Here is a 12,652-nt window from a genome sequence, read left to right on the forward strand (position 1 = left end):
GCAGAAACAAACATATGTATAAATGTCCTCCATTATTTACTCATAATATCCTCGATAAATGCAAATGAAATTTTCCTTCCTTTTTAACTGTAGCATGTGTGCATAAATATGGCCTTTAACAAAGAGTTCCATATACAGTAGGCCTTTTGAACACCACTCACAGTGTAATCCTCAAGGTTCTAATACACACGTTCAACTTTGTGAGAAACAAACATCTGAACATCTGATAACGTACAGACAATATCAGAACATCCGATACTATGTAATACCGTGTACAAAAAGATGCAGTAATTGTTCTGTATTGTTAAACACATGTAACTTTAATTGTAGTTAAAACATTACGACATAGACAAATTGGTTCAGTGGAGTGGGTTATTCTACGGTACCTGTATTAACCCTTCTACGACAATGAGGAGATGGATGTGGAAGTAGGAGGATATTATGTCAAGCAGTGGCTCTGTGGCAATTATGGTTTATAGCCTGTAAATTGCAACTTAATTGCTTGAATGTTCAAATTATTAATTATTAGACTATTATTAATCAATAGTAAGGGGCGCTCATTGCAGTCACCTAGACGCACCTCAGATGAGTCAACTCCTTCAGAATAAACCCTGAAGAATCCTAGGATACATAAGCAAGGGCCCAATAAGATCCTCATGGAAAACTCGGGTTAAATACTACACATACTTTGTATCCCCAAATACACACACACGCACACACACACACACACACACACACACACACACACACACACACACACACACACACACACACACACACACACACACACACACACACACACACACACACACACACACACACACACGCACATGGGCAAGCAGGAAGTTTCAGGAATAGAAGAAAAGTGATGCATGGTAACAATAACAATAAAAGAAAAAAATTTGGCTGCTCAGTTTCATGTGTCTTTCTAGTTAGAGTTAACTTCAGAGCCCCTCCCCCCCCCCCCCCCCCCCCGAGTCAAATATTCCCGAATCTAAAGACGCTTAGAAGAATACTGAAATGTGAGTTCTTAAATATATTGGTTATCCTGGAATGGATAACCATTTTATTCATTGTTCAAATGCGTTCTCTAGACATAAATAGGTGCTCATTAACCCTGAATAATTAACCCTATTACCTGGCATTTCAAGATAACCAGTTGTGTACAAGGAGAGTGCGGTTAAAGGTCTCTCGGATAAAGTTTTCTGACGCCCAAAAGAACAACAAAGTCCGATTGTTGACAGAGGAATAACAAAACGCAATTGTACAAGGTGCCAGAGCATCTTTTTTGGAAGCCAATTGCAGCTGCTTGACAGCTTCTGGGATCCCTACCCCATGGCGCGTCAATGTGTCTTTGCCGTTAGAAAAAAGCCAAAAGAGAAAACTACAAGAATAAATTATATATAGATGAGAGAATGACAGAAATGAGAGGTTGGTTGGTTAGTGGGTTGGGTGATTGTGGGAGCGAGGCTATCATCTGCTCAAATCATGCAGCGTTCAAACTTGGACACGACAGTAAGAGAGCAGTAAAAAGTCCAGCTCAAGCAAAGTGCGGTTAGCTGGCCTCCAGCCAAGGAGGACTCACTGCTTGCAGTGGAAGGGCAAGCTGCGGCCGAGTTGGTGAGGGAGGAGGAGCTAAGCCCTACGTGGGTGGGGCTAGAGACAGTTTTGGGTGCCACGGCGTCGTTGTGCTGGCTGACAACGGAGGGCTGCCGACGCAGGGCACCAGGCACCGCGGCCTGGCCCGTCTGGAAGGTGTACACCACGTCCATCTGAAGAGGAGGACACAGCCAGAGCACAATCAGATGGCAAAGAGAGAGAGAGAGAGAGAGGGACGGAGGGATAGAGAGGAGGAGTAGTCCTTTCTCAAGTTGAATACTAGGAGAAGCACTGATACAGAAGAACACATACTTGTGCTCTATTGGACACAATCTAGAAGGTCTATAAGCCAATGCAGGTTATGGTAATTGTGAATTATACAATTAAATCAAATAAATTACATTTTTTATTTCCCTGACATTCTACCTAGTAAAAGTCGGACCGAAATCATAGCTCAGTCAACTTTGCGTCTTGTCATGTGTAATTTTCTCATCTATTTGTAAATGACTACTTTGTTTTTGATGGTTTAATCCACAAGAACCGTCAACCATCTCAAGAAATGAGGGAAGTAGTCTTGCCCCAATTGTTGACCATTGATGAGCTGACAGCTTGCTAGCCATCTACATGCAGCATTGGCTATCCAATTTGATTGTCTGTATGTAAATTACTGTACCACTCTTACTTTAACGTCTGGCACTCTGAATTGATATCGGTGCATCCCTAATGAACTGGAAACGCATGCACAGAGAGGTCTAGAAGACTGCAGAATGTGGAACAAGAGCGAACAACGGGAACTCAAATGAGGGAACAGGCAGTGACAAGAGGGGCTTAATCAGAGGGGGATATTACAGTGAGAAGAGAAGAGAAGAGAAGAGAAGAGAAGAGAAACGACAAAATCATAGCTGTTGCCGAGGGAGGAAATTACGGTTAGTGGGGAAAAAATCTACATTCATAAGAGCATTAAAGCAATTAAAAAACAGAAGCTGTAATCAACTGTTGTGAAGGATGAAAGCTCTTGAATTGAGAGAAAATTAGATCAGAGCAAGGCAGGAAAAATGGCAGATAAAGCATGTGCCCTGCACTGTTGATTTAATTTCCCTGTGTATGAATCAGCCAGGCGCTCGCCCAGCCAACATAGGAAAGTCACAGTACTTGAACGCAAGGATAAGTGAGGATTTGGGAAGTGGGGGGGATAAGGACCTAATTAACTTGCAGCCCCCCGATCCCAGGAGGGCACGGAAGAGAAAGAAAGATACTCATATCCTCAAAGTGGAACTATCCTAGTCCTTTTTCTCTACATTCCTTAAGGTCATTGTTCATTAGTCAAGTTCTTAAACAAAAACCATAACAAAAATAACCAATACAAAACAAAACCTATTTGAAGTTGAGCATTTCGTTCCAGCCACTGCGTTGTTTTCCCTCCATTGTTCCGAAAGGTTTAGTCGGGGACTTTCAACGATAAAAAAAAATTAAATAAAAAAACACTGGTCGGTGAGCATTTAGATAAGAAGCTATATATTATCATCACACTACAACGCTGCCCGGATACAACACAGCGGGCCTGTGCTCATTTGACGAGCGCAGCATCCGGGGGGCAACATGTGCTCTTACAAGAGCACTTAAGTAGGTGGGAGCACTCCCAGCAATCACTCTGTAGGCCAGCATCAGAGACTTGAACTTGATGCGAGCGGCTACAGGTAACCAGTGGAGCTCGATGAGCAGCGGAGTGACATGTGCCCTCTTTGGCTGGTTGAACACCAGTCGCGCCGCCGCATTCTGTATCAATGCAAATGCACATCTACAAGCTGTACCTGGGAGGATCTTATACTACATTTAATTCAATTTAAGAAGAATTTAATGATAGCATTTTTATTTTCTTATTCTTGGGAACTTATCGATACAGAACGCAGATATGAAAATCTGTCATTTTCAGTTACAATTATAGGCTGATTTGAAAAGACCCCAGTGTGTATGGCGTTTCTCAGAATAGATTAATTGTATTTACTGCTTTGCTTAAAGACAATTCTATTGAACATGAACCCTTACCCCTAGATCCAGAAATAAAACAAGAAATGGGAACTCAAAAATGACACCGGAATCAGGCTTCGGTAATAAAGTATTTTGAACGACTTGAGCACAGTATCAGATGTTTGCATCCCTAATCTGATATACATCGATAAGCCACAACATTAAAACCACTGACAGGTGAAGTGAATAAAATTTATCATCTGGTTCCAATGGCACCTGTCAAGGGGTGGGATATAGCAAGTGAATGGTCAGTTCTTGAAGTTAATGTGATGGAAGCAGGAAAAATGGGCAAGTGTAAGGATCTGAGCGACTTTGACAAGGGCCAAATTGTGATGGCTAGATAGGGTCAGAGCATCTCCAAAACGGAATGTCTTGTGAGGTGCTAGTGTCGAAAAGTTGCTGATAAAGTTAATGCTGGCTATGATAGAATGGTATCAGAATACACAGTGCATTGCAGCTTGCTGTGTCTGGGGCTGTATAACTGCAGACTGGTCAGAGTGCCCATGCTGACCCATGTCCACCACTGAAAGTGCCTACAATGGGCACGTGAGTGTCAGAACTGGACCACAGAGCAATGGAATAAGATGAGGAACATTACTGTGGCAGTTTCACCTACCACACGCCGTGTGGCATTGTCAAGGACCTCCGGCACAGAGACACAGATGACGTGGTTTCAGATAACACCAGTTTATTGTCAAGAAAGAGTGGGCTGGTTGGAATAAGCCCAGGAGAAGATGAATATGTGTCATGACAAGGGCTCCTCTCCTGAGTGTGTGTGGGGATGGGGGTTTTACCTGTTGCTCGTTAGACCAACCAACAAACAACAGGTATGCAGCCACTCTGATTCTGGGCCTTATTTAGACCCAGGTCAGGAATTGCTGCTGAAATCCCACTATCACCACACCATAATGACAAAGAGTTGAAGGTGTTGACTTGACCGCCAAACTCCAGGACTTAAAGGGTCTGCGTCTTGGTGCCAGATACCACAGGATATCTTCAGAGGTCTTGTGGAGTCCATGGCTCGACGGGTCAGAGCTTTTTTGGCGGAATGAGGGATATATCAATTATCAATCGGGAGATAACCCGCTCTGGCGGGTTATCTCCCAAATAGGAGCCTTTCTGTGTGGAGTTTGCATGTTCTCCCTGTGCTCACATGGGGTTTCCTCCACCTCACGTCAGTAAGGACCCCCACCAAAAACATGCACCCATCATTGTCTGACCAGCAATGGACATTTATCACCTGGTCCCCGGGCGCGTCGACGTATGCTGCCCACTGCTCCTGGCTGTGCCCCCGGAGGAAGGACAACCCAGGATGGGTCAAAAGCAGAGGAGCCATTTCACCGGCCACCATCAAAGCATGTGCATGTGTGTGTGTGTGCAAGCATGTGTTGTAGTGGTGTGTTGCGTGATGAATAAAGACTGTTTCTTCTTTTCTTTCTTTCAATCTATTCTATTCATCTATGTAAATGCTAATGTATTATATACTGTGTGTAGAGCCATCAGCTAAACACACTTATCCTCTTCCATCCACTGTACACTGGAAACTTTACAGTAGTTGCGATGTTGTCTGGGTGCGTGGTAGGTGTAGGCGTGGAGCTAATGAAGCCCACAGGGAGATAACAGCGCTGCCTTTGGACACACTAGCAATCCTTCCAGTGCTCGCTCCCATCCCGTAGGAGGTGCGGGGCAAGACAAGTTGCACACGCTAGAAACGCACAGGCGCTGGGAAACGCACACATAAACAGTTATGCACACTGATGTGCGAATGCACGCACACACACCAGCCACCCACATAGCCACATTGTGAAATGAGTCATTGGGAGAGCGGTCCGTTTTGAAGGCGGAGCAAAGGGAGAGATGAAAGGTGTTCCAGAGGGAGCTAGCACTGTTGAAGCTACCCACACAGACGACGAGGCACATTGTGAAGGAAAACAAAAACACTGAAACATATACCGTGTTATGAGCTACATATTTTTATTCCAGCTATGGAGAGTCCTACCTAGACGGCCCCTTGAGAACGGACACACACACGTACATTTTTCTATGCACGTGTGTGTGTGTGTGTGTGTGCCACAGAATTAATTAGGTGCTGGCTTTGATATGTGATTTCGAATGGACACTTCCAGAAGCGATGCGCCGTGTGTGCATGCATTTTTTTCCATCCCCCTAGCAACGCAAGCTGGAGAAAAAAAAACAAAACAAAATGGAACATGAAATCTGGAGGTGTGTGTGGGTGCGCAATCTGTCCCACCAAAAAAAAACAAAAAAAAACAAACAAAAAAAAACCCACCAAAAAAAACAAAAAAACATTGCCAAAGACAGGAACTTGGGATGAAAGAAATGGAATAATTGCCATGACAATGTGTGTGTGTGTGTGTGTGTGTGTGTGTGTGTGTGTGCACTTTTTCCACATTTATGTTTATGTGTTATTACAGTCCCTTGTACTCCTGCGCCACAACATGTGGTGCACTGCAGAGGCTAGGCAAGTCAGAGGGAGGCCAGACCTCTACTGGTTCTGGTCCTGGACCTGCGGAAAGAACCACCACCTCCTCGTGGGACGGGAGCCTTTCCTTGGCAGAGGCCGTGGCTAAAGGTATCATGCGTTTGTTCGATAAAGAAAGGTTTGATTCGTTTTTGGTTACCAGTACCGTCCCATCCAATTTGGAACTGAAAATGGGGAGTTAACCAGATAATCAAGCCAATTTAGCCCCCCCCCCCCCGTGTGTGGGTCAGGCATTAGGTAAGGACATTTTGTTTGGAAACGTCCCTGCTTAAGGAATTCTTCACATGTTAAAACACTAGGGAGCAGTAATCGATTGGGCAGTAAAGGCAGGATTAGACACGTGTCAAGTTAAATATGATATACATTGTCAGCCGTACAGCAACCCCTAGAAGGAAGACCAGGCAGAGCGGCTTGATATGACACCTCAAACATTGCCTGTAACAACTCAAACCAGTAGCAGAGCCTCCTCTCCGACAGAGTAGTTTTGCAAGTTTTCTGCTGTCTGTTTAGGGAGTGTAATATCAGAATGCATTTCTACGGAGACAAAAGAAAACGTGTTATGGTCACTGCATCGAGTAGTTTCCGCATGGTGTCATCCTAAAAAAAAAAATAATAATAATAACAAATCGCAAGTACCTGAGTCTGGATGCGGTTAAGCCCTCGGAACCAGAGGATCTGGCCTCTCCGCAGCTCCATCTCGGCGTGGTCGATTTCATCCGTGCCCTCATTCAGCTCCTCCTCAGGGATCTCGTCCTTGGTGATACCATGGCCCGCCTCCTTCAGGAACTTCAGGCGGTGAGTGGGAACAGCCGAGATCAGCTGCGCCACGGACACAGACAGGCATTGTTTTTTGGAATGATTTAAGACTAAGACTTTGAATCTGACAAATGACAGCAACTGGCTGGAAGTCTCATTCATTTCCCAAGAAGTGTCATAATAGTTGCATGCAAAAAGCTCTGATTTCTGTGTCTGGCCAAGGGTTCAGATGCACTAAAGTTTTCCAACTCACAGCAGAGAAACTTGCAAGCTGGCATTACTGGTACCTAGCTTCATTCCAATGAAAGACAAGTCCTAAATAGTTCTGATGAAATGTTTTATATATTCTATAAAAAAAGGAACTAACATTTTGAGTATGTAGTCCACCTTGTTTATATCAATGCTAATGCTAGCCACTTTATTTTTCACACATTTTTTCCTGCATTCAGCGTTACAGATCCATTGCGAACGATTTGCTTGTTGTGAATGTGTCTAAACGAACGACTCACTGATTCAGAGCCAAAATCTATCCGATTTTTTAAGGAAAGAATGACCTGCCAACCTTGGGAAAATATTTGAGTTCTACAATAGTGTAACAGGGAGTCTCTGTGGAATTTGAGTTACTGCAGCTAAATTTCTCCATCAGTTATTCACACCGTAGCCATCTCGTAAAGAGGCTCATCACATTCTATGCGAGATACTACGACTAACTATATATTCAAATTCATATCATTAGGATATACACCTTGAAATAGATCATCTCGTAAAGTTATCGAACATGTATACCAACTAGGGACTGATTGCAATTTTCTTGGCCGATTCCTATTTGTGATTTTTTGTGGAGGCTGACCTGCAGATTCCGATTTCCGATCTGCTGTACATCAATGAAAAATACAACCCGTGATCTGATCATGCTCACGTGATAGGATAGCTGCACATACGGCCTACCGCTGCAATTTAAAGTTTACCACAATAATGAGATTGCTGATTTTGACACTGTTTATTATTGCTCATTATTCACTATGGAAATTTAATAGAACATGAAATTGTCCCTGAGTTCCAATAAAATAAAATACAACAAGGAACAGTCACTGAATTCCAATAAAATTGAATATAGGACTGTCACAAAGTTTCAGCATAATTCAACCTGTAACCCTCACTGTGTTTTAGTCGGACCCATCATATATCTAACAAGGGAGTTACAGTTCAAACTTTAAATTTAAGTGCAAATATACAATTATATTATATTTTATGGTCCTTTGCAAATAAATTGCAATCATTACAAAAAAATAAACAAATAAAATAAATGTCTGACTCTTCTCGCTCTTGTTCACTGGAAATTGTTCACTCACCGTGCGTTAAACCAAGTGAGTCAAATCGAGAACCAAGTCTCAAAAAAGAGTCAAACTTTTCATCACGAGCGGAGCTCCGCTGTTATGACAGTGATAGATACACAGTCTGCACAATGTTGGAATATAGTCAGGTGATAAATAAATAATTTATCTAATCGTATTTGTTTACCTTGAAGTACCTCCAAACAGTGGACATTTTTTCTTTCGCTCTCTTTTTTGAGTGTCAATTATGCAACTACGTTACATTACGTTGGTATCGGGTTTGAGTATCGGAGCATTTTTACGAGTACATTACATGAGCACAGTATTGAGCCTGTAAATTTGACCGGCACAGAATCTGAAAATAAATCACTGATCGGCCAGCGAAAAGCGACCAATTCCGGTCACCGGCCGATCGATCAGTGCATCTCACGTTTAATATGTTACATTACGGTCACGGTTGTGCTTTATTATAACTCTCCCACTTTGCATTTTACTTCAGCAATGCGGTGTTACACCTCGGGGGATAGTAAAGTACAGCTGCGTATCAGTGGATGTTGAGTGAGATATATACACTACCCACAAAAAGTTAGGGATATTCGGCTTTTGGGTGAAATTTCAGGATGAGCCTAAAATGCACTCCAACCTTTACAGGTGAACTTAATTTGACTTTCTCTAAACTTTTTAATGCACATGTCCAACTGTTCAATGTTTCAGTACTCTTTGCACAACTTGCTGTTCTCTAACAAGGAGCTGAACAGCAAAATTCACAACAGGTGTTTGATCCATGAATCGACCAATACATTTCCTGGTTCAATTAGAATTGGTATTTAAACAGTCCTCTTCATCATGCTGTTCACATTTTGACATCATGAGACCAAGACGACACCTAACAACTGATCAACAGTACCTCGCCATTGTAGGCTTCAAACAGGATGTTCTCAGAGGGAAGTGGCCACTGAGCTTAGAGTGTCACAGAGAGTCATCAGCAGGTTTCAACAGAGATACAGAGAGACTGTAAGAGTCACAGAAAGGCATAGAAGTGGACGTCCTTTGGCCACATCCCACACTGATGAGCGCTTCATTGTGAACAGTGCCCTGCGGAATCGGATGATGAATGCCACTCAACTCCGGGCACATTTAAGAGAGGTGAGAGGCACCCAAGTGTCACGTCACACTTTTCCCAACCGTTGACATCAGCGTGGTCTGCGTGCCAGACGACCTGCAAGGGTACCTGACCACACCACCAGGCACAGGCATCATCGTCTTGCATGGGCCAGGGAGCATTTACGCTGGACGAGGGACCAGTGGCCTCAGTGCTGTTCTCTGATGAAAGTTGATTCACGTTGAGCAGAAATGAAGGCCGCCAACGATGTTGGAGATGTCAAGGAGAGCGCTATGCATCAGCCACTGTTGTCACCAGACGAGCCTTTGGTGGTGGTGGTGTTACAGTGTGGGCAGGTGTGTCTAGTCAATACAGAACTGCCCTTCACTTTGTGAATGGTACAGTGACAAGCCCATACTACCTGAATAACATCATTAATCCAGTCATTGTGCCCCTGCATGAACAACACAGGCCTAATTTCATCTTCATGGACGACAATGCTCCAGCTCATCGAGGTCGCATCATTAGGGAACAGCTGCTGGAGACTGGGGCACCTCAAATGGAGTGGCCTGCACTTTCTCCAGACCTGAATCCCATAGAAAAGCTATGGGATCAGCTGATGTAGAGTCGTAACTCTGTACCCCAGAACCTCAATGACCTGAGGGCCGCCCTTCAAGAAGAGTGGGGGGGCCATGCCTCAGCAGACAATAAGTCGACTTGTGAACAGCATGAGGCATCGTTGTCAAGCTGTAATTGATGCTCAAGGGCACATGACAAGTTATTGGGACATTGACATTTTTTGTTGTGGTATACCCACCGCTGTTGTTGGCTTTTGTTTCAATAAATTATTTGAGAAATTATTTGGCTTTCGGGTGATAAATTTCACCTGAAAGCCAAATATCCCTAATGTTTTGTGTGTGTGTAGTGTGTATGTATGTACTGTATATATATATATAATATTATTTTTTTTTTTGTGTAGTTTCAGCTGGCATTTCGTACCTGAGTAGTTTGACTAATAATTGCGTAGTTGGTACATAAAATGCGTGCAGGTTGGCAGGTCTGGAAAGAGACTGATTTGGGTACATTTTGTAGCATAGTTCCATAAGACCTCCAGAAAGCGGAGTGGATTTGATAGGTATCAAAGAGTTTATATTGACAGCACATTATCTGAGGCCAGAAAAATCGAATATTGTGTGCCACAGGGAAGTGCCCTAGGCCCTTTGCTCTTTCTGTTATACATTAATGTAATATTTTTCTATATGGGGATGACTCAGCTTTATTGGTTTCCCACAAGGACCACAACATTGTAGAGAGCCAATTAGTGATGAATTGAAAAACATTAATAACTGGCTGTCTGAAAATAAATTGTCTTTACATCTTGGAAAAACTGAATCTATATTATTTCGCTTAAAAATAAGGTGAGTAGGTCCTCAGGGCTTACAGTGGGAGACACTCTGATTACTGGCAAAACATGTGTTAAATACTTGGACTGTGAGTTGGACAGATCCCTGAGTGGAGAGATTATGGGACAAAGAGTTCACCAAGGTGAACCAGAAAATTAAATATCTAGATAAGGAAATCCTGAAAATGCTAGCATCAGTTTCAATTCAGCCTCACTTTGGCTCTGCCTAAAATACAAGGTATACTGTAGTAGCACCCCCAAGGGGATTAAAACTAAATTTCAAACAACTCAAAATAAACCATTCAGGGTGGTATTGAACCTTAGCCCTATGACTCATGTTGGCCCTTCACAATTCAAGGAATTAAAATGGTTGACGGTAGAAAATACAGTAACACAGCTGAAATTGAGACTTACACATACAGTAACATCTTGCAAGGTAAAGGGCCACGGTATTTTAAGAATAATTTTATGCTAGTTAGGGACACACATGGCTATTGAACTAGAGGCAGGGCCACAGACATTGTGCCATGTAGATTTAAGACACGTTCTGGGCAAAATACCTTTCTGTACATGGCAGCGGTAGAGTGCAAAAGACTTCCAGTAGAGAACTAGTCAGTCCTGTCATAGCTTTAAACATGCATGTCGCATATGGTCATTTGACCAAATGAGAGAATGAATTAAGAATGTATGTGGGTTTATGTGTGTAGGTATGTATGTAGAGTAAGTGTGTTTATGTATGCATATACATATATATATATATATAAATATGTAATTCATAAAATATTTATTTATTGAGTACTAGGCCATAACTTTTACTGAACAGTACGACAATTGGTTGGGGGGTGATGAGCACATACTGTAGTAGTAGACAGAATGATGACTGATTGACTTTTTTTATTTTTCCATTGATATTAACATGCTTCTGTTACCTGTATCTCGATGCTGGATTTAAATTAATATGTGTGTGGGTGGTTCTCTATAACCAAAAACTGTGCTCTTGTCATTCTACAGGTCATCCACAGGACAGAGTTATTGCAGCAGTTCTTGATGATTTAAGAATTAATAAAGAGTTGCATTGCAGGTTGAGAACTTGAACTCCCCATGCAGACTTACTCTGTCCTAGATGCAATGGCATACAAATACTCTGTGTTGTATGCCCAGCATCCTGACATCACAGGTTAAAAAAAATAATATATATATATATATATAAATAAATAAATAAATTAATTAATACATTTGTGTGTGTGTGTGTGTGTGTGTGTGTGTGTGTGTGTGTGTGTGTGTGTATGTGTGAGCTTGCATCGCTCACCTGTCCCCAGAGCAGCTCTCCAATGCCAATGAACACACACCACAACCACTGGTCAATGGTCAGAGCAGTACATGAGAACGGCTTTCCTCCAAACTGAACAATAATGATCTGAAAAAAATATATATAATTGTTTTTTTTAGATATTTACTGTTAGTGTGTGTGTGAGTGCATCCAAGTTTATCTGTATCTGCATGATCTACCTGCAGGGCGAACGTTCCCAGCACCACGCTGCAGAAAATGGGGTTGCGGTAGATTCCCTCGAAGACATTCCGCTCCCCGTGGATCTTCCTGGCGTTGATCTCGTTGAACAGCTGCATCATGACGAAGACATTGAAGACAATAGTGTAGTGCTCGGAGGGCGGTGAGCGCAGGGGCGTGTTGCGACCGCTGTCGATGTTGAAAATCTTCTCCCCTTAGACAGAGAGAGTTAATAGTGTTACGGTACAAATTCTAGGGGCGCAAGATGCTCTAGGGGGTGCACAACTTTGATCTTTTTTGTTTCTTCTAATATACATTTTTAATTTATTTAGAAAATAAACGTGTACAACTGTGCAATAAACCCATAATATAATGGTACTCTACCTCAATATGTTACTTGTTATAGAAACTGTACACAGCT

At 42.6% G+C, this 12,652-nt stretch overlaps 1 protein-coding gene across 1 annotated transcript in view; it reads right to left on the reverse strand.

Moving 5' to 3' along the window:
- atp2b4 (ATPase plasma membrane Ca2+ transporting 4) overlaps window positions 1–12,652 on the reverse strand; it is a 79,721-nt gene that overhangs the window by 8,195 nt on the left and 58,874 nt on the right. The window contains exons 17-19 of the mRNA XM_080000632.1: window positions 12,234–12,445; window positions 12,034–12,141; window positions 6,767–6,949 (exon numbers count right to left, since the gene is read on the reverse strand). Coding sequence (XP_079856758.1) covers window positions 6,767–6,949; window positions 12,034–12,141; window positions 12,234–12,445 — 503 coding nt within the window. The remainder of the gene's footprint in view (window positions 1–6,766; window positions 6,950–12,033; window positions 12,142–12,233; window positions 12,446–12,652) is intronic.

This window comes from Zeus faber (genome assembly GCF_960531495.2).
Source record: "Zeus faber genome assembly, chromosome: 5".
Lineage (NCBI taxonomy): Eukaryota > Metazoa > Chordata > Actinopteri > Zeiformes > Zeidae > Zeus > Zeus faber.